This window comes from Nelumbo lutea, chromosome 7 (genome assembly GCF_056320005.1).
Source record: "Nelumbo lutea isolate HS-2025 chromosome 7, American lotus-T2T, whole genome shotgun sequence".
NCBI lineage: Eukaryota > Viridiplantae > Streptophyta > Magnoliopsida > Proteales > Nelumbonaceae > Nelumbo > Nelumbo lutea.
The window spans coordinates 26,235,045-26,255,248 of NC_142690.1; the positions used below are offsets into that span (position 1 = coordinate 26,235,045).

At 34.8% G+C, this 20,204-nt stretch overlaps 1 protein-coding gene and 1 long non-coding RNA gene across 2 annotated transcripts in view; one reads left to right on the top strand and one right to left on the bottom strand.

Moving 5' to 3' along the window:
• The window catches only part of LOC148845799 (Cyclin/Brf1-like TBP-binding protein), a 74,656-nt gene extending 66,507 nt beyond the window's left edge, over nucleotides 1-8,149 (top strand). Inside the window, exons 19-21 of the mRNA XM_088955509.1 lie at nucleotides 1,290-1,379; nucleotides 1,729-1,782; nucleotides 7,453-8,149. Coding sequence (XP_088811635.1) covers nucleotides 1,290-1,379; nucleotides 1,729-1,782; nucleotides 7,453-7,677 — 369 coding nt within the window. The 3' untranslated portion in view covers nucleotides 7,678-8,149. The remainder of the gene's footprint in view (nucleotides 1-1,289; nucleotides 1,380-1,728; nucleotides 1,783-7,452) is intronic.
• Nucleotides 8,150-17,016: 8,867 nt separating this feature from the next.
• On the bottom strand, nucleotides 17,017-19,146 carry LOC148845800 (uncharacterized). The gene is made up of 2 exons (XR_016102360.1): nucleotides 17,590-19,146; nucleotides 17,017-17,504 (listed from the first exon to the last, which is right to left on the bottom strand). It is a non-coding gene; the product is annotated as an uncharacterized LOC148845800 (long non-coding RNA).
• Nucleotides 19,147-20,204: the final 1,058 nt, after the last annotated feature.

Here is a 20,204-nt window from a genome sequence, read left to right on the forward strand (position 1 = left end):
ATAAGCTTAAAACAGTAAATATTATTGATTATAACATAACACATGTATCTAAGGTAGGCTTGATCAAGTTGCCATTTTAACATCCAACCAACCTAAAACCATTTGGCTACTGATTCCGTTTTTATGGTCTGGTCATCAGGTCTGGTCCAAGTTTGAGGACATTCGTCAAGCAAGTTATTTTTATGGCAACCAGAAAATTTTACTCAACAAGCTTTCTGTGCTTTATCTTTGTCTTCTAAAGCCTGAAGGATCTTTTGATTTTTTGAACTTTGAAAGATCTTTTTAGAAGGCCCAACTAAACAACACCAAAGTTCTTTCCTTTCTCCTAAAATGCTGGGTAACCAAAAGTCGAATATCAATTATGTGGATGATTCATTAGAAGATCTCATTGGTGAAAGAAACTTTGATGATGGGGAATTTTTGATAATCTAAAACATATGATTGGTCATTTGAACAATTTGAGGACGTTGGACTTTGAAGCTTGAATCTAAAAGGTTTATGGTTGTTAGTTGATTAGTAATTATTTTGTTGAATGATAAAAGCCTAGAATTTGTTACTTACAGACTAATATTTTATGGATACTTGTAAATTATTGCATTCTATCTTAGTTTATAATAAGTTCTTTTTTTTACTTACAAGCTTTAATTATTCTTTTTTTTTTTAAATTTTTGAGGCTTACGTCTCACCTTTTTGAGCCAGAATGCATCAACTATGCCTTTAGCCTTTTTGAACCTTGAAATGAGTATCCAATAAGTGTTTCCTGTTCCACAACCAACTAATCCGTAGAAAATTACATTACCTAAAACCCCTCAAATGACCCCGAGAATCTTCCACTTGGCTATAATATTTACAGTCCAAAAGTGCCCACATGGATTGTTCAGTCAGAAATTAACTGTGAGAGTGTAATCATATGCATGAATTTGGTAGTTTATAGGGGTAAAGGAGCATCACTTTCCAGAACCTTCTTCATTTTCTTTTTCCCCTTTGTATTTTGTTGCCCGGGTAGTTTGCAGTCTATGTTAAAATAGTGAAATCCTGAATACATCTCAACAAAGGTCTATCTGAACTATAAAATTGTATGGTTTCTTGTTTAGTATTGGATTGAAACCTATGTGTTTGCAGGCTAGTACCTCAAACTAGGTCCTTTAGAAAAGCTAGACATTACTGAAATGACTTGTAATCGTAGGATTGACCTTGCATATTTTGGTTTTTACTTAATCATTTAATAGCCTGAACCATTGTCATCCTTCTATTTATTTGGTTTTGTTTTTTGTGTTCCTCACATGCAGGAAAGGCAACAAAAACGAGCTGCAGAAGCAAGGAATGCACCCCCTGCAAAAACAGCTGCAGAAGCCACTCGTCAAATGTTGACTAAGAAGGTAGAACACAGAAAATTAACTGCTGAAGGTGTTGAAAGTATTTTGATAAATATAAGGAGCAGAGAAGTATTCACTATTTACAGGATTGGTGCTCCAATTTTTGCTTGGGCTCCATTTGAAAAGAGTGCAAATACAAATATGTATAGTACAAATACAAGGTTTACAAATACCATACATAAGGTTTTGCTCTATACATATTTTTATTTGCACTCTTTCCAAACTGAGCTTAGTTGACCTTGTAAATCTTTTTTCGGTTATTTCTATTCTGATTTTTTCCTCGGCCTCTTGAAGCTTTGATTGCACTACATATTTTCCCCTATTTAAATGTATCAATGTGGTTTCTTTGCAGAGACTCAGCTCAAAGATCAATTATGATGTCTTGGAGAAGCTTTTTGATGACTCTGTAAGTTGGCCTTTCATCTGCATGTATTCTGCCTGTTTGTGTTTATATAGCTGACAAGTCACCTAAGCGAGTCAATCAAGGGAAGTTTCCCAGGCAAGCCCCTCCATGAAAACAATCCTATTGGCTATCCGTGCATCAGATAAGGGATCCATTCCCAAGCTATGATATGTCCAAAGCTTCAATTCCTTAATTAAAAACGAAGAATGACTTATTTTAGCTATGTGACAAGTGGTGTTTAAGCTGAAATTTGCATTGTGAACTGAAGGTATGAGAGGAACATGTGGGCACTTTTGGGCCCTAAATCAGATATTAGCAAAAGATTCCTGGGTCATGTAGGGGGTTGTAGGTAATATAGTTTTTTGTGGATTAGTTGATTATGGAGCAGGGTATACCTATTGGATGTTCATTTGAGGGTGTTGTGCCTTCTGAGACCATCCGCATATGGTTCTAAAGTACCCCCTTTGGAATTAGTGTTTGCTGATAACATGCCACACCACATTACAGAACAGAAACACCTCATGGGGTGTGGTGTGGTTCAAACCATTCTGTTTCAACAACACAGTAGTGCCCAGTAGATTCAACCACACCATGCCTGGATAGTTGTAGGACCAGCTCAGTTCTAGTCCTTAGAGAATGTTGAATGGTCTTGTGTGGTGGTTCAAACCATGCTGTTTCAGTGATTTAAAAGGTGCGCCTAGGCGCACAGGTGAGGTGCATTTCAGGGTAGGTGCCTCGCCCTGGTCCTAGGCACAGCCCTTTCAAAAGGTGCACCCCTGGTATGCCTCAACCCAGGTGTGTGCCTTTTGAAAGGGTTGCGCCTAGGACCTAATGCATTAGCTACTTGAAGCAATAAAATATCTTCTTAAAAGGCAATAAAATGGTCCGCTTCGAGAACCCCCTATTTGGTAATGTTGTACATTCATTCATCCTAATAAAATATCTTCTTAAAAAGCAATAAAAACAATAAAATCATTATTTTTTGTGTGAGAACTAAGAATTTAAGACCTAACGTGGACTTGTTTGGGCTTGCTTTGAGGGGTGTGGCACAAAGGCAGTTCGTAGAATCAGGAATGTAATATGTTTTATATCACATTAGCTACTTGGAAGTAATGCAATTGAGAAAAAAAGAGATTGTGGGTTTTATATGCTTGAAAATGTTTTGTATATTTGATTTTACTTTTAAGTTCTCATTTGAATATGCTTTACATGTTATACTTATGTATTTGAATATTAGATAATAGGTTTTTTAAAACATTTATTTTAAAATTTAAGTTTATATTTTTATTAATACTATGTTTAATAATTTTTTTTGCATTTTTTTTGAATTTTTTGGCATTTTTTTGACTTTTTTTTTTCATTTTTAGCTTTTTTTTTATTTTTTGTGCTTTGCTTAAAAAGGCGTGCGTGCCTTGCCTTGTGCCTTTTTTGCACCTTCCGCTTTTAAAACATTGTGTTGTTTCAACAATAACACAGTAGGGCCCATTGGATTCAACCACACCATGCCTGGATAGTTGATGTAGGAACAACTCAGTTGTATTCAGTGTTTTAAAAGCGCAAGGTGCAAAAAAGGCGCAAGGGTCAATTTTTACTTGAGGCACAAGGTGAGGCGCACACCTTTTTGAAGCAAGGTGCAAAAATACAAAAAAATATGCTAAAAGTAAAAAAAGTTGGAAAATTTTAAAACATGCCAAAATATTAAAAAAACAAAAATATTAAACATAATATTAATAAAAAATATAAGCTTAAATTTTAAAATAAATGTTTTTAAAAACTATTATTTAATATTAAAATACATAAACATAAGATGTAAAGCATATTCAAATGAGAATTTAAAAATAAAATCAAACATATAAAACATTTTCAAGCATGTAAAAATTTCCTGATTCTACGAACCGCCTTTGTGCCATGCCCCTCGAGACAAGCTCAAACAAGTCCATGTTAGGTGTTAAATTCTTAGTTCTCACACAAAAAAATAACGAATTTATAATTTTAATTGCTTTTTAAGAAAATATTTTATTAGGATGAATGAATGAACAACATTAGAAAATAGGGGGTTCTCGGACTTGTTTGGGCTAATGTTGTTCATTCATTCATCCTAATAAAATATTTTCTTAAAAAACAATTAAAATTATAAATTCATTATTTTTTGTGTGAGAACTAAGAATTTAACACATAGCATGAACTTGTTTGGGCTTGCCTTGAGGGGTGTGGCACGGGGTTCAGGGGCGGAGCCCCCGGTCCAGCTACTATGTTCAAGAAAAGCAAAAAAGCGTCAAATTTTCAATAGGCGCATGCCTGGGCTGAGGCACAAGGCGTATGCGCCTTTTGAAAGGGCTGCGCCTAGGACCTAGGCAAGGCACATACCCTAAAATGCGCCTTGCCTGTACACCTAGGCACGCCCTTTAAATCACTGGTTCTAGTCCGTAGAGAATGTTGAATGATCTTCTTGATCAGAATTTTATGGCCGTTGATGGCTGTAATGGCTTCTTGAAGAAATAAGAGAGAAAAATAAGGAGAGAAGGAAGAGAGAATGTGCCTGGAATCACTCACAAGGCCAAGAATCACTCTAGGGCATGGGATCACACACCATAGTTAGCATAAGCTTAAGAAAACCCAATATATTTCATTGCCTTTTGTATAAAACGTCCATACATATTTATAGATTTTGAACTCATAATAAGCCTAGGAGTCAAACTGTTAGATTAGTAATAGTCTTAGGAGTCAAACTGTTAGACTCAATAATCCTATTAGGACTCAAACTAGGCCTGTCATATCCTATATCAATTCAAAGAAGACTCAATAACTCTAATCCTACTTATGCAATGACTCTGAAATTTTAAACATAAACAAACTAAAAATAGACAAATTAAATCCTATCAATGGACCCCAAAGAAATTTTCCAAATGACAAAAATACCCCTACTTTCCAAAAATACAGAAATACATAAAATTTCATAAAATTCCAATTTTGACTCTTCAGCTCCTGCATCTATAGTACAACATATTAAACACCCCATCTATAGTACCTCACTAACATGGTTGCATAGGCTCTGCCAAATGGACAGTGTGTGTTAGACACATTGGATTCCAAAAGATGGATTCTTGAGGGACAGTTAATATTTTCCTCTTTCTCGCTTATCGCACATACATTACTAGCTTATTTACTCATGAGTTCCACTTTGACTATGGGAAAAAACTAAGCAAACCTGCATATATCGAGTGATCTTTAAATTAGACTGCCTCCTTATTCAAGAATTGAAATATCCAGTAATTAAGCTAGAGCCCACTTACTTGCCGTCCATTTATCTGGTACTCCCAGTCCCAGGTTTACATGGGTGGCATTTAAACTATGATAAGATTTTTTTCTTCTACCCCATCTTCTCTTTTTCTTTATCCATGGTAGAGCTTGGTGTGTAGGAGACGGTGGTGACTGAGAATCGGTGAGACGCAGAGACGGTGATGAGAAACTTTCTCAGAGAAAGAGAAAGTGACGAGTAGAACTTTATAAGCTACAAACGGCAAAAGCAAAACAAAAGGGTAAAGGCCAAAAGGTTTTGAGCTCGAGGGTTTTGGGTGTTAAAATTAAAATTACAATTTTAGGCATACCTATAACTCTAAAACATGTATATATAATCGGTTTGGGTCTAGTCGGTTTGGGACAGTCAAAACCGGTCCCGAACCAGTATTAATCGGGACACAAAATAAAACCAGAACCAACCCATCACAATGAATCATAGAACCGGAACCTATAAATACGGTTCGGGTCTATCGGGTAGACCCGACCCATTGACAGCCCTACCTTTTTATGTACTCTTTTACCCTTCTTGTTGATAAACCCCTTTGATCTGTTACTGATAAAAATATTAAAACAGAGAGGATGTACAATAATGTCATCAGTTCTGTCAGAAATGTTTCCACAACACAAGGTCCAAGTTTTCATTCCACTTGGAACAATTCAAGACTGGAGGACATGGAAATGAAGTGGTTAAATGCAGGGTAAAGGTTATTTTTACCAAGGTTTAAAATGTTGATGTCAGTGGAAATGTCGGTCATCCAAATATATGAAACATGTCGGAAATGCCATATGGAAATATTGTAAAAATTATAGACATGGTGGAAACATTTTAAAATATGCAAAATATAGAAAGATATTTTATGAAATGATAAAAAAAGCATAGGTACACCTTTTAAAATTATTATCTTGTTGCAAATCATTAAATAGAGCTAAGAAACTAAGGTTATAGACAAAAGAATACGTTCAGAAGTTGCCCTATAAACTTTTAAGATCCAGAGCTTCATGATAAAATGAATAAGGCAAAATTTTAACATATAGAAAATGTAAATGATTATAATAGATCAACAGATTAATCTATTACACAAACAAAAAAACTAATATTTAACTTCATGTTTGAAATGAATATTGAGCTAGCTCAAAGTGATAATCATGTAAGTTAGGCAGATAATAAAATTGTTAGTTAACATATTTACAATATTGTACCAACTTATGTTATAATACTATCTCTTGGACTACATATAGTACTGGTTGTGTTTACTGGGAAATATGTTGATTCCAATAAAATTTCATGTCGCTACCCATGGAAGTGGAAATGGAAATATGTTGTGGAAACTATTTGTTGTACTCCACATAGTGCTGTAGTGTTCATTAGGGAAATGTTGATTCTGGTAAAATTTCGTATCACTACCCATGTAAATGGAAATATGTCGTGGAAATTTTAGGGAAATTAAGGACATTTTAAACCATGATTTTTACTGGTTTAGGAGAGTTAAATCACATTCTTTGGATAAATTCCATCATTATCATGACATGTATGAAATTTGTTGTACCATCAAAAGAGTTGTGCTTTTTACGAAACTGGATCATAATCTGAACCTTATATATGTCACGACACATCTTGGGTGGAGCATAATCTGCAATCTTGCTAACCCTTGTTCTGGAATTTCACTGCAAGGTTTATTTTGGAGCCCTGGAAAATAATGCTTACGAAGTCATTGTCATCCAAGCCTTATCCCAACTATATGGAATCAGCTATGTAAAACGTGTTTTGCCTTTTTGCTCTGTTTAATGCCATATCCATTGTTAAATCATTGGCACTTAAATCATTTCTTACTTCTACTACTACTACCAATGTAATGTGCTTTTGGTCCACCTCTAGCCTCTTTAACTTGCAACAAATCACTTCTTGTGGGTGTGTTGATGGTCTTCTATGCACTTGACCTAACCATCTTAGTCTATTTTCTCTCATTTTATTACCTATTAGAGCTAGGTTCCTTCAAATAACAAAATAATGCTTAATTGCTCAAACATTTAGTTGCCAACATGATGTCGTATTTCTCAATGTGGATAATGGGAGCCCTGTTTACATTTACCAAAACGCTCTTTGTAGCAGAACAAACATTTAGTTGCCAACATGATGTCCAAGTATTTCTCAATGTGGATAATGGGAGTCCTGTTTACATTTACCAAAACACTCTTTGAAGCAGAAGAATGGCTTGGATACAGTGAAGCAGATTATTCAATACAAACTTTACTTTTTTTAAATTAACTGGAACTCACTGAAATAGTGACTTTATTTTTTGCACAGATTTCTAGTTTGTTTTTGAACTCCTTTTTCTGAAAACACCTAAAAGGATTGATGTCTGCTCATTACAGTCGACTCCTGAGAACAAGAAAAAACGCATGGAGTCAGATGATGCCATTAGGCAGGGCACTGACAAGAAATCAGGCAAGGAAGTTGAACCGGATTGGAAGGACAACAATGATGAGCTGGGTCAAGAAGAGGAATATGAAGAGAATGGCAGTGCTTATGGCGACTTGTACTATGAAAATGAAGATGGATATGGTTACGATGAAGATTATGGTTATGATGACTATTGATGTGGCAGGTATACGAAAGAGGAGCCAGAGGTGTTCGAAGACCATTTCTTCGAGTAAAGCGATTTATATCGACTAGCGCCCTGGTCCGACCATTAAACTATTTGTAATGGAGTAGAGGGATTGGTATTTTATTTCCCTGTGCTAAAAGGCCATTATTTGGTGGTAACGCAGCCAAATTTATTGCTAGATCTTGTAGCAATAAGTTTTACTAGGCTTTTTTTTCAGTCGTTTATTTATTGTCATTTTATCCTTGCTGTGGCTGCTGTTGCTACTTTGAACAGCTTGTGAATACTATTATATCCAATAGGGCTGATATAGTTTCAATTTGACTAGTCTTGTAGATTGGTTCGGTGGGATATGATCTGTTTATTGGGCTTGAGGCCTATGCTACCCAGGCCACAAAATGTTACTGTTGTGTATCATGTACTTATATGAGAAAATCAACAGTAAAGGTATCCAGTTTCAGTAGCAAGGTTCAATTCAATATTGAGAGGTCCAAGGGAATCTGATGTAATCCATCTGAGTTATTATTGATAAAAGGTTAAAGATAGTCTTTCATTATTCTTTCACGATTCTGTACCCCTGTTCATATTTCATACTCATTCTGTGCAGCCGCACGCAGCACGCTAAAGATCTTCTGAACACTTAAAGGCTTCAAGCTAATGGTGATTCCTAATCCTATTCCTTTCCCCTTATTTTTGTGAGCGCTGGTAAATTATTCTCCCCCTTATTGAAGAGTGAAGCAGGTACAAGTGTCACGAAAATGGGAATTCAACATTCGTATGGACTTTTGTCTTTAACATATTGAGTTAAAATCTGATAAGTAAAGCAAATTACTGGTTTACTGGTCAATGTCCATTCACTGAACTAATGAATTTACATGAAAAAAAATAAAATTGACTAGACACCATGTCCCACGCGACATTCCTTGTGTGTCAGGCATTTGAAATTCTAAACAGTTATTGTGATGTTACGGTGGGGATAAGGCCAAATGTCGACCAGGGGTGAGGGGGTATGAGGCCCCTCTGCAAATTCTTATGGAAGGTCATCTCTCTCTTACATTATCACAGGTCTACCTCAATGTTCCATCCATGAGTTCTCTGTCCTCTTTATGCAATATACAACGACAAACCCGTAAGGCTGTAACATCTAAAAGCGAACACCTCAATCTTGCACATCTTTGCCACTGTTGAGCTGATCCCCAATTGGCTCAGCGCCAGCGCACTCCATTTTCTTTGCCTGGATATGCATTGGAATTTTGAACTACACGACGATTAATTTGATTATTGTCTGTGGTTGTCATTGACCATGTCCAGTATCCATGCCTGGATGACTGGTGTCACTGGCCTACTCATGTTGCGTCCGGGTATGATTCCTTTATAATGAATTCCACCGAATACTGCCACCATGTTTTGCTGTTTTGCCGTCCATATCGTACGAACTCAAACTATTAGGACTCAGTTTCACTGTGCTTGACAACATCCAACCCACAACAGTCTTTCTCACATTCATGATTCAACTACTTAATGGGCATTTGTAGCTGCGGGCTAGGTATTGAGAGGATCACTTGGTTTTTTTTTTTTTTTTTGGTATTCTCTTGGTTTATGTTTAAGCTAGCAGTGTAGCATCTTCATTCTGGTACATATTTTTGTTTTTTTTTCGCCCATTCTGGTACATAGTTACCTTCTTATAATATCATCCACTCAATCAACTATCGAAGTTAAGTTTGAATATGGTTTTGGGCTGTGATCTATCAATATTAAGGTTTGTTCACAAGGGAGTGAACTATGCCATTTAAGATGTATATACATCAATAGCCCAGATGAACCATTCAATGAACCACTGGTTTTAGGGCCGATTACTTAAGAAACCCCTTGTGGATGGTCAATAATTAATTATTAATGGAATTCTTAAATCATTTATTCTATTAAATCATATGTTGTATAGGTTTTCCTATCTTTTCCTTCAAATCAAATACAACTTAAGATTCACTTTCCAAACATATACCATGATTACCCACTAAATTGCAAATAGGAAAACCTGAGGCTGTGTTTGGTTTGAAAGAAAAAGTAGAGAAACCCATAAAAACTTTATTCCTTATATTTTCATTCAAACCAAACATAACCTAAGAGTAAGAGATGCGTTAATGCGATGCTCCTCTCCCTATAAAGAATGCCAATAAATGGACTCAATTTTATATCATATATCTTTTTTTATGCCTTAAGGCAAGCTCAAGGAATGGGCCCCACAGAAAGCCAAAAATCCACAAAACACGTTACTGCAGGGGCGTAAAATGTGCAAAAAAACTACCCATCCATGTAGAAACCGAAACGGTTGGAGCATGAACGATACGGGAGAGAACCCAAAGATCGCCAGAAAAAGGCTTGCCAGGAACAGTAACACCGTTGCAAATGAAATACCCAAAACGCCTGAATTGGATGCACAGAAAACCAGGCACTAGAGCAAAAGCAATATTTCCACAAAGTGAAGAAGCAACGAATAGCCCAAAGCAGGTTTGAAGTGGCACCAGGTTCAGCAACGAGAATCATACAGAAACCCCTTTGTAGCAAAATCAATCGAAAGTACAAATCCACCCCAAAGAAAAACATATTTACGCTACTCCCAATTCGACATCTTGCATGTTCAAAGGGAAAACAAATGGAGTCCCACGGCAGACACTACACACAAATTCAACCAAGGCCCAACAGAAATGAGAAAAAGATCAGAGAGTAAACAAAGATTAGAAGGATTAGAACATAGATCTGAAGTCTTCTCCATGGGCCGGGATCAAAATCATCATCACACAAATTTGTCATAAGAGCTTCTCGAACAAACATTGATAGTAAAAGAAATAGATGAAAACTAACATCGATGTGAGAGAGAAACCCTCACACACGTGAGAGAGAAAGCGGCTTGTGATTAGGGGTGTCCATGAAAAACCGAAAATCCAAAAAACCGAACTGCAAAATGCGGTTAACCGAATCGATTGGTTCAGAATTTTTGAAAAACCGAAGGATCGATTCGGTTTTTGATTAACCTACAAAAAAACCAACAATTAACCGAACTGACCAGTATATATATTTTTATGTATATTTTATATATATTTTTAATATATGTCACATATTTTTTATGTATTATATATAAATATATATTCATTATATATAAAAATATATACTTATATTATATATAATTTATTATTTGTAATACAATATTATGCATATATTTGTATAATATATATTATAAATATAAAAACCAAAAAATCGAAGAACCAAACCGGTTAACTGGTGATACTAGTTCAATTTCGGTTTGGAGAATTGGAAAAACCGGTACCACCGGTTCGATTTACAAAAAAGTGCCATGGTTCGGTTAACCAAACCGTGGACACCCCTACTTGTGATATTAGATCGAATTAAGCAATATATTATTATGGATGTTTTTTTTATAAATAAAAATCATATAGAAGGAATAAAAAGAAGGAACTTCATGTTTAATATATTGAAAACATGCTCTACTGCCCTATGAAAAAAATATTTTCTAAAGTTCAACTCATATTAAATCATTACAATGTATTATCATCATCGTTAAGCCTTGCCCCAACTATATAGTATTGGCTACATGAGTCTTTTTTCATCATTTGATTCTTTTCAATGCCATATCCATTGCTAAATTATGTATTGGATATGGAAGTTTTATGGTGCATGTTGATTGTAGATGATATTATTTTGTAAAAATAAAAGGAAAAGGGTTTATTAATGATCATAAAAAGGGGCATAAGACCTGACCCTGGAAACTATACAAGGAATAGAAGGCCCTACATTTGCGGTTGCCTTTCCTCGTGTGTATGACTACATATCTAGTATCCATTATATGTTTCACTTGGGTGTACTTTGAAATGACTAGAGTTAATGATTTGATTTTGTAGTTTTTTACCAATTCCACTAATTATATCATCCTGGAAAAATTCTATAATGGTGAGTCATAACAAATTTTGGCCTTTGGCCACTTGTTGTTTCTTGATTCTGAGCGGGATTGCCTTCATTGAAAACAATTGGAACCTCAATTGCCTTAGAACATCTTTCACATATAGCATGTTTTGTCAATTTTGGTCTTCATGTCCCTTTTTTCGGCTCTATGTTTGGCATTAAATCGACCTTAAAAACTCTCCCCCCTATAACCTGGCTATTGAATGGATAAACTGACCATTGTAAAGATTAACAAGCAACCCTAGAAAATTGATTGGAAAGGGAACAGCAAAGGGCTCTTATCCTAACTTGATACCAGGCACCCTATGAAGAAAATGAAATAAAAAGTCTTTGATCACCACCACTTCACACAACCACACATGGAGAAACTCACCTTCATCTTGAAATTGAATCAGAGAATGTTTTGAATCAATGAATGTAAAACAATCATTGTGGATTTGAGAGAAAGTGTCCATTGATCTCGGCCATAAACACACTTTCTAACTAGGGAAAAACATAGAGGATCAAGAGTTTTGGAATCTTTTCATCAGTGAATAAAATTGCAGGCTCTCCCCATTTTAGATGATTGTTTTAATTGGTGAAACTAATTTAGTGCAAAATTAAGCTTATGAATTATTTCCTTAGAAATATATAAGAGGTTTTAAAATAAGTAGGTCTATAAAAAAAGTATATGAAATGTAGTTTTAGTAATAATAAGAGTGTAAATCAGGATACAATTAAGATTGGAGACCGAGATATAACTCAATATGACCATTTTCATTACCTTGGTTCAACAATTTATAAAAAGGGAGAGATTGAGAAGGATACCAGGGAAAGAATTAGAGCAAGATGAGCAAAATGGAAGGGTGTATTTGGACTTTTATGTGATAGGAAAATACCACTTAATTGAAAGGAAAATTCCATTAAATAGTTGAGGCTGGTTATGCTCTATGGAGAAATGTGTTAGATAGTCAAGAAACAACATATCCAAAACATGAATGTAATAGAAATGCGAATGCTAAAATGGATGAATGGAAAAACAATAATGAATAGGGTTAGGAATGAACTCACTTGTTGGAACCTAAGAGTAACTCCAATAGATGGTAAAATGAGAGAAAATATACTTAGATGGTTTGATCACATGCATAGAAGACCATCAACATCATCTTTTAAGAGATTTGTTACAAGTTGAAGGGATATATAGAAGGGCTACCGATAGACCAAAAATGACTTGGGTAGAAGTGGTGGGAAATGATTTAAGCACTAATAGTTTATGGGTAGATATGACATTTAATAGAATGGATTCGCGAAACAGGATTCATGTAACCAACCCCATATAGCTGGGGTAAAGAGTGGATGATGATGATTGCTTCCACCCATGTCCTCAGTTTGCCCCTAACTCTTATTGCTACATGTATAACATATTAAGGATATATTCCATTCATGTTGAAATATTTTTGAAGAAATTTGTAACTCTTCATTTGTTTGTATGTGAATTTCATTTGCATTGGTTTAAATGCAAAGTAGTGCAAATGGGCTGTGTGAAATTCTGATTGACTTTTTTACTTCATAATTGACTTGTCTTGTCTTTTTGTGAGAAATAAAATATTAAGTAAAATGGCACGGTTCCCAAATTATATGAAAGAGAACAGACATAGGAGGAAGGTTGTTTGTTTTGGAAAAATAAGATAGGAAGAAAAATGATATAGTCTCAACTTTATATGAGAGAACTAAGGTAGGAGGAAGGTGGGTGCAATTTTGCATCCGCTTTTTAGATGCAAAATTTATACTGTAAATAAATGCAAATGAGGCAAAAAGGTGCAAATTTTGAAGCAGGTGAAAATTTTGTATACAGATCAGATTTGAACTGCAACCGAGCCTAAGTTTTGCAATTTTAAATGTGTTTATGAATTAGCATACATTATGTGAAGCTTCTAACTAGGATTAGAATTCTATGGCTACTTGATAAGTACAGGTTGCTAACTTTTTAGGTTGGCACCGTTAGGGTTTTGTGGACAATGAGCTTTCTCTTATCTAAATTCTTACAATACCTGTGATTTGAAACTTCTCTTATGCACGAGAAGATATGATCAGCCTCTGTTTGGGAGGGTTGAGTTGAAGATTCAACTAAATTGGTTTAGCTGCTTTTAATCATTCTAGATAAATTATTTAAAGAGGCCAAAACAAACAACATTCAAATGATTAACAACCAAGGATCAAGGTATTGATATGATACTTCCAATGGGACATACATATCTCACGAATTGTGTGTATCAGGTCATATCGTGCTATATCGGTGGATATAGTTTGATATGCACCGATACAGAGGCATATTCATGCCTAGTTTGACAAAATTGTATATTGACTACATTTTGATTGTTTTTCGTCTTTAATAAAAATTAAAAAATATAATTATAAAAACTGAAATAAATTATTTAATATTTAACTTTTATTAAAAATTTAATAAAAACTAAACATTATAAAAATAATATATTTCATCTACCTTAGGTTATTTATATATTTTATTTTACACGTAATTATATGTTAAAAAGGAAAGCATAGTTATTATTTGAAGAAAATAGAGTTACTATATAAAAATACTAAAGAAATAAATTTTCCCAACAAAATTATGTAAAATAGTGTTTTCAACCCACCGTTGACACATCCGATCGAACCATTTGAATCGTCACCCAGCCAAGATTCCAAGTCCGGTTTAGTCAAGACCTGTTAAATGGTTAAAAGCTGTTGACTTGGTCAAGAACCGTTACCCGGTCGGTTCAACCATTGACCCATTCGACCCGATCACCAGGTCGCGGGTTCCGGGTTGCACATCCTATGTATGCAAACTTTCGGAGGTTGTAACTTTGCACTCTGATGTTCGATTGGGGTGATTTTTTTTTTTTGGTAACTTTTTGAAATCTATGCATCCCAAGGGGTCATAGGTGCTTGCCCCGCTATTTTCGCAAAAAAAAAACTCTTTTTTTAGCCTCAAATTGTATTTTTTAATATTTTTATAAATAAAAAAATTAAAAACTGAGTTAAAAATATAAATTAAATATAAAAATACATATAACATATCTAAAATATATTTATACATTATTTATTGATAATATATATACATATGTATATACACACACAATATATATCTATATATATGATGTGGCACGGTCTGAACCATTCGACCCGACCGATCAAACTAGTGACCCATGACCCGGAGGCAAAAATGGTTCGGCCTCCAGGTCTGTTTTTAAAACATTGATGTAAAACATAGCTATCTTACGATTTATACAGATATCAAGGCAAGTATGTATGCCAATAAAATTAAATTTAGAGGCAATTTTTCTCTAAAGAATGATAGCTATGTCCTCTTATATATAATAACAATATTAATTGACCTCAACCCGAGTATAAAATAAGAAATTTACAAAAGGAAATAGAGAAGTTGAGCCAACCTAATTCCAGTCCAACCCAAAAACTTAGTGTTAGGGGTTCAATAGCTCGGTTTGGATTAGGGTTGACCTCCACCCGGCCCGACTTGCACTCCTAAAGTTGATTCATAAAGTCTTACTAGCTTTTACAAACCCAAGCTTTAAATCAGCTCATGCTTTCAAAAGCTAATAATTTGGAATTATGCCCTTAACAAGAGAATGAATGCATGCCACATGCAGCTTTCGCCCGGCTTATGCTTAACATGCACCATTGATCATGATGCTTATTGAAATAAAGTTGACACCCCATCATGCAGTCATTTACAGCCTCCTGTAAAAGCTAACTAGAGTCTAGAGATGGAAATGCTTATGGAAATAAGAATTAAAGCAATTTATACATGGCGTACGTATCGATGTTTCAATATATAATGTTTCATTTATCTGTTCCATTTTCTCCTTATATTTGTAAATAATTTCATTGATAATGGCTAAAGTAAAGAAAAAAAAAATAAAAGAAATGTATTCAGTTTACCTCCCAATTATATTATGGGCGAAACTCTTTTTTCGTACAGAAACATATGACATGTTAGGGTCTGTTTGGGTGACCAAACTTCTCCACGTGACGCGTTTTATAGCATTTTTGATGTGCAAGTTCATTATTTAAAATGAACCAATTCGAAAATCCTCAAAATGCCCTGTAGGCTATAGTCACAGATAAGTTTATTTCTTCAATATAAGCCCAATCTTTTCTCCATTTTTAGCGAACACTAAAGAGTTTTCAAATTGCATTAAAAACAAAATGAATGGGCTATTGAATGATTCATGGGCTATTGACTTTTCTTTAATTTGCAACAGGCTGACCGCCGGTTTATCTTATGTTATTATGGACTTTACATCATTTCTCTGGATTTTTAACACTCTCTTGGTCATTGTTCAAGCCTTCAAGGGTTGTTGTAGGTTTTATCTACAACTACAAGATGTACAACTAGAATCGTGATTACAAATGGATATGCAGATCGAATAAAGCACAAGAACAAAATGCACCAATCTCATCTCATGGAACTAGTATTGGAAAACTGAAGAGCATAATTTGTTTAAGTGATTTTATGCAATGATCTCTCTCTCTCTCTGCGCGTGTTTACTTCTCTTTTGATTTAGTTTGCAGTAATGGAATTTAAAGAGCCATCAACAAAACAAAGTAGTCAAATTCATATATATGCACTAGACCTTTGATAGGACCCATAGAATAAAGCGTTTAAGAAGAAAAAAGGGTTTAATCCATAACTTTGGACGTCCCGTGCTTGAACAAGCCGTGGCGATAGCCAGAGAAGGCCCCTCTCCATAATAATTCATAAGCGCTAATGAAAAACGAAAAACAATGGTATTTGCTTTGAGAAAAGATGGTGCATTAATTCTTCAATCGGTTCCAGGAGAAGAGACATTTGAGTCTGAAGCTTTTCAAGAAAGCGGGAATGGAATTTGGAGAAAAGCTCAAAGCCTCGTTTGGTATTATATATATATACTATTGCTTGGAATAGGAAATTTAATAACAAAAGAAGAAAAGGCAACACCTGTAAAGAAATATATATATATATATTGTCGTGAGTGTGAATGTGGTGGAGCGGAACCCTTTTCCTACATAGATTCTCATGTAAAATACACTCAATGCACAAAAGAACCATAAATATGGAGTGGAACTTGTCAATCAGTAGTCATGACTTATCTTGGCAAAAAAACAAAACATACCCAATCCTTTTTAGGGTTTCCTTGACTCGTTCTGTCCTACATGATCAGTAATCATTTTTAATTTTTTTATTAAACCACCTTTAGATGGTAATGTTTAACCTAACTATCATACTTGCAAAAAAGACTCGCCAGTCACTATCTTGCATCATGAAAACCAGTGCCTCAACCATCTGTTACTGATAATAAGTGCAACTCAGAAGTCAGAACCGGGTAAAACTGTTTCATTTCATTTATCTTACATATATAAACTAAACTACAGAAAAATACAGACTTAACTTTTCTTGATAGTTGATATGAGAGAATCCAAACTTAAAAAGAGAAACTTTTGATTCATACATTGTGAATCTTCAAATACCAAAAAAAAAGAAAGCAAAATTAAATGAAGGAAGAGTAGCTTCAACTTGCAGTGTTCTGGAGATCTCACTAAAGGGTTTTTTTTGGTAATTGCACCATCAAGGAGACATGTCTAGGGACTTGTTGCAGTACAAAGAGCATAACCCAAGAAGTCATCGTCGTAGAACGTGAGGTATGAGGCTTCTCCCACATGTGGTGTTGCTTCTTGCCGTTGAGCAGTGACACAGAATTAACAAGAGAAGAAATTATGAATCACCCTGGAATGTAGAAACTCTTCTTTTCTACTTTGAATCTGCCCATTCATAGAATGTAGAAACTCTTCTTTTCTACTTTGAATCTGCCCATTCATAGATAATTTGTTAACTTTTTTGTTTGTTTTGATGGGTAGATAATTTGGTAACTAAATATAGAAGAAAACCTACCATATCCCAATCTTCATGGCGAATGATCAGACTTCCAAGATAAAATCAATTACGTCGTACCCTGGTAATATGGTCGTTGATTGCAAACCCTAGCTCAAATGGGTTTGGAATCCTCAACAACAGCAATTAGTCACGAGTTACAAATGAAGAAGTTTATTCAAGTACTAACTGAAAGAGAATAAGCGTACTTTCACAAACAACCATGATTTTAAACACAGAGAATGACCATAGTAGGCCTGCAGTTTTAAAAAGAAAGAAAGAAAAGGAAAAGGAGAACAGAAAAAAAAAAAGGAGAGAGAGAGAGAGAGAATATAGAAAGTCCCAGGCAGAAAGCGTCTCCTACAAAGAATAGCCTGCAGGATCTAACTGCATGCAAACCTTAAGTAATTTGATAAACAATTAAAGCGCCTATTACAAGTAACAGAACATTAACTTACAACTGAGACTGGGCAAAGACTAAAAACAACTTCAGTCGAAACCCAACTCAACAGAGAAACAGATAATGATTTTTATAGTTAAGGAACACTAACAAAATACAAGAATCATATAAATCAACCAGATCCTTCTCCAGTTATCAAACAGATCTAGGCATAACAAATGAAAAACTGAAGAAAAATAACAGATACATCATGTGCATAAGTTTGTTTATTATTAGAATTCCAACCCAGAAAAGAAGCTTTGATAGCATGATTTGTGAAGGGAGCTCCCTTCAGTCCAAGAACGGGAAGCATAAGATCCAACTTATCTCCCGCATCATTCGCTCATCTACCAAGCAGTGGCTCCCTTCTTTACTTGGTATTTGGGTGAATGAGTCGGCAGTTAATTAAATCTTAACACCTCCCATGAGTGGACTGAAGGAAGCTCTCTTTGCAAAATTTCATCCCAGTAGTACTCGTACTAACATGGTAATAACATTGTGGGCTGTGGCTGTGAGATTAGTACACTGATCTACCAACTTGCACAGCGTTAACTAAGAAACATCCATTATCAATTAAGCTAACCCTACATCAAATCAACCTGTCAAAATCATGATGAAGTATGGCTGAAGCTCCGTTGTGATCCTTCAAAGTAGTGAACCAAATCCTACGAACAAGAAAAGGAGGCTACAGAGAAGGAGATAAGAAAAAAGAAAGGCTCTCAAGGAAACAGAAAAGTTATATAGCAGAAAAGAGATGAGAAAGAGAGAGAGGGACTAAGCATGAAGCATGGCACAGAGAGAAAGAGGAGTTGAGAACAGTGATTGGACATGGAAACAGCATCTCACCACCACACCCAGAACCCTGAGAGGGTAGAGAAGAAGAGCTATAATCACTATAACAAGCAAGCAACTTCATGGATCTGTGAATGGAAGAATGGCTTTATATAGCTAAAAGAGAGGTAAGATCAGAAAATATAAAAATAATATTAAAAAAAACACCATTAAAAGAAAGGGACTTATTCATATTCCTTCCTTGTTGCTGGCATGTACCCTCCCTCCAATCCCTCGCCTGCTGATGGGAAAGCCTATCACTTCCTTTGCATATTCCTCACCTTGAATAAATTATTGATACAAGATACAACTAGCATGTAGCAACCAAACCCTAATTCTATTATAGTGTATCCATAGTTATTTTAGGTAAGCAATTATTCTACAGTTAAAATACGATAATAAATCACACCGCTTAATTAATATATGCGAGAAAGTTGTTAGATATCTAAAGAAACCAAAGGGGAAAAAAAAAAAAAGCTCTAGTTTACCTCCTATTTTTTTCCTTTTTTTTTTTTTTTACGGTAGATAGCTTAATTCTTAATGTTGAAGCTTTTGTATTGTATATTCGTGTATTTGTATTGTAAAAAAATGGAATACTTATATTTTCTGACCTACCAGTTAACAGATATACCAAGTAGGACCCACAAGGACTAATGAAAGATTAAGATTAACATGGAGAACTTTTGTTTGAAGTTTCGTCTTATGCACCAATGAATGAATGACCAGTAAGGAGTGTATATAAGGACAAATCAGAAGTATTATAAACTTTTAAACTAGAGATTGTGTTAACCAAATCTTTATATCATTGTCATGCAAATCAAATTGGATTTGGCAAGGAAGAAAACTGGCTCTGACATTCAATCACGTAGAAGAAGATGAAAGCCTGACGATACAATGACTGTTTTACTGCATTTCTAGAGATTACGTAAGGATTGTTTTCTATTTTATTGTTAGATTCTGATATATTGTATATTTATTAGCTAGAACTGTTGTTTAATCGACAAGTTTTATTTATATGTCCAAATCTCAGTCTGTTGCTAGCTACAAAGCTGAGGTCTGAGATACTGTTGTTAAGTTCATACGTTTTCTAACGGTTAAAACTTAAAACATTAATTAATCTTTGTTAAGAAAGAGAGAGAAAGGGATTTACAGTACGGAGATTATGCTACAAGCCTACAAATGTTTGCACCCAAATTCAGATCTGATTCATGATTCTTCATAGGGACATAGACCCAGTTATTAACTAATAAGTCTGAGATTTAGCTTTAAGGGTTAAATCAAAGATTAGTAATTTCAATGCCTAAAGAGAACGCTGAATCAACTTTTTTTCAAAAAAGAAGGAAACTTAATTATCTATTTTAGTGTT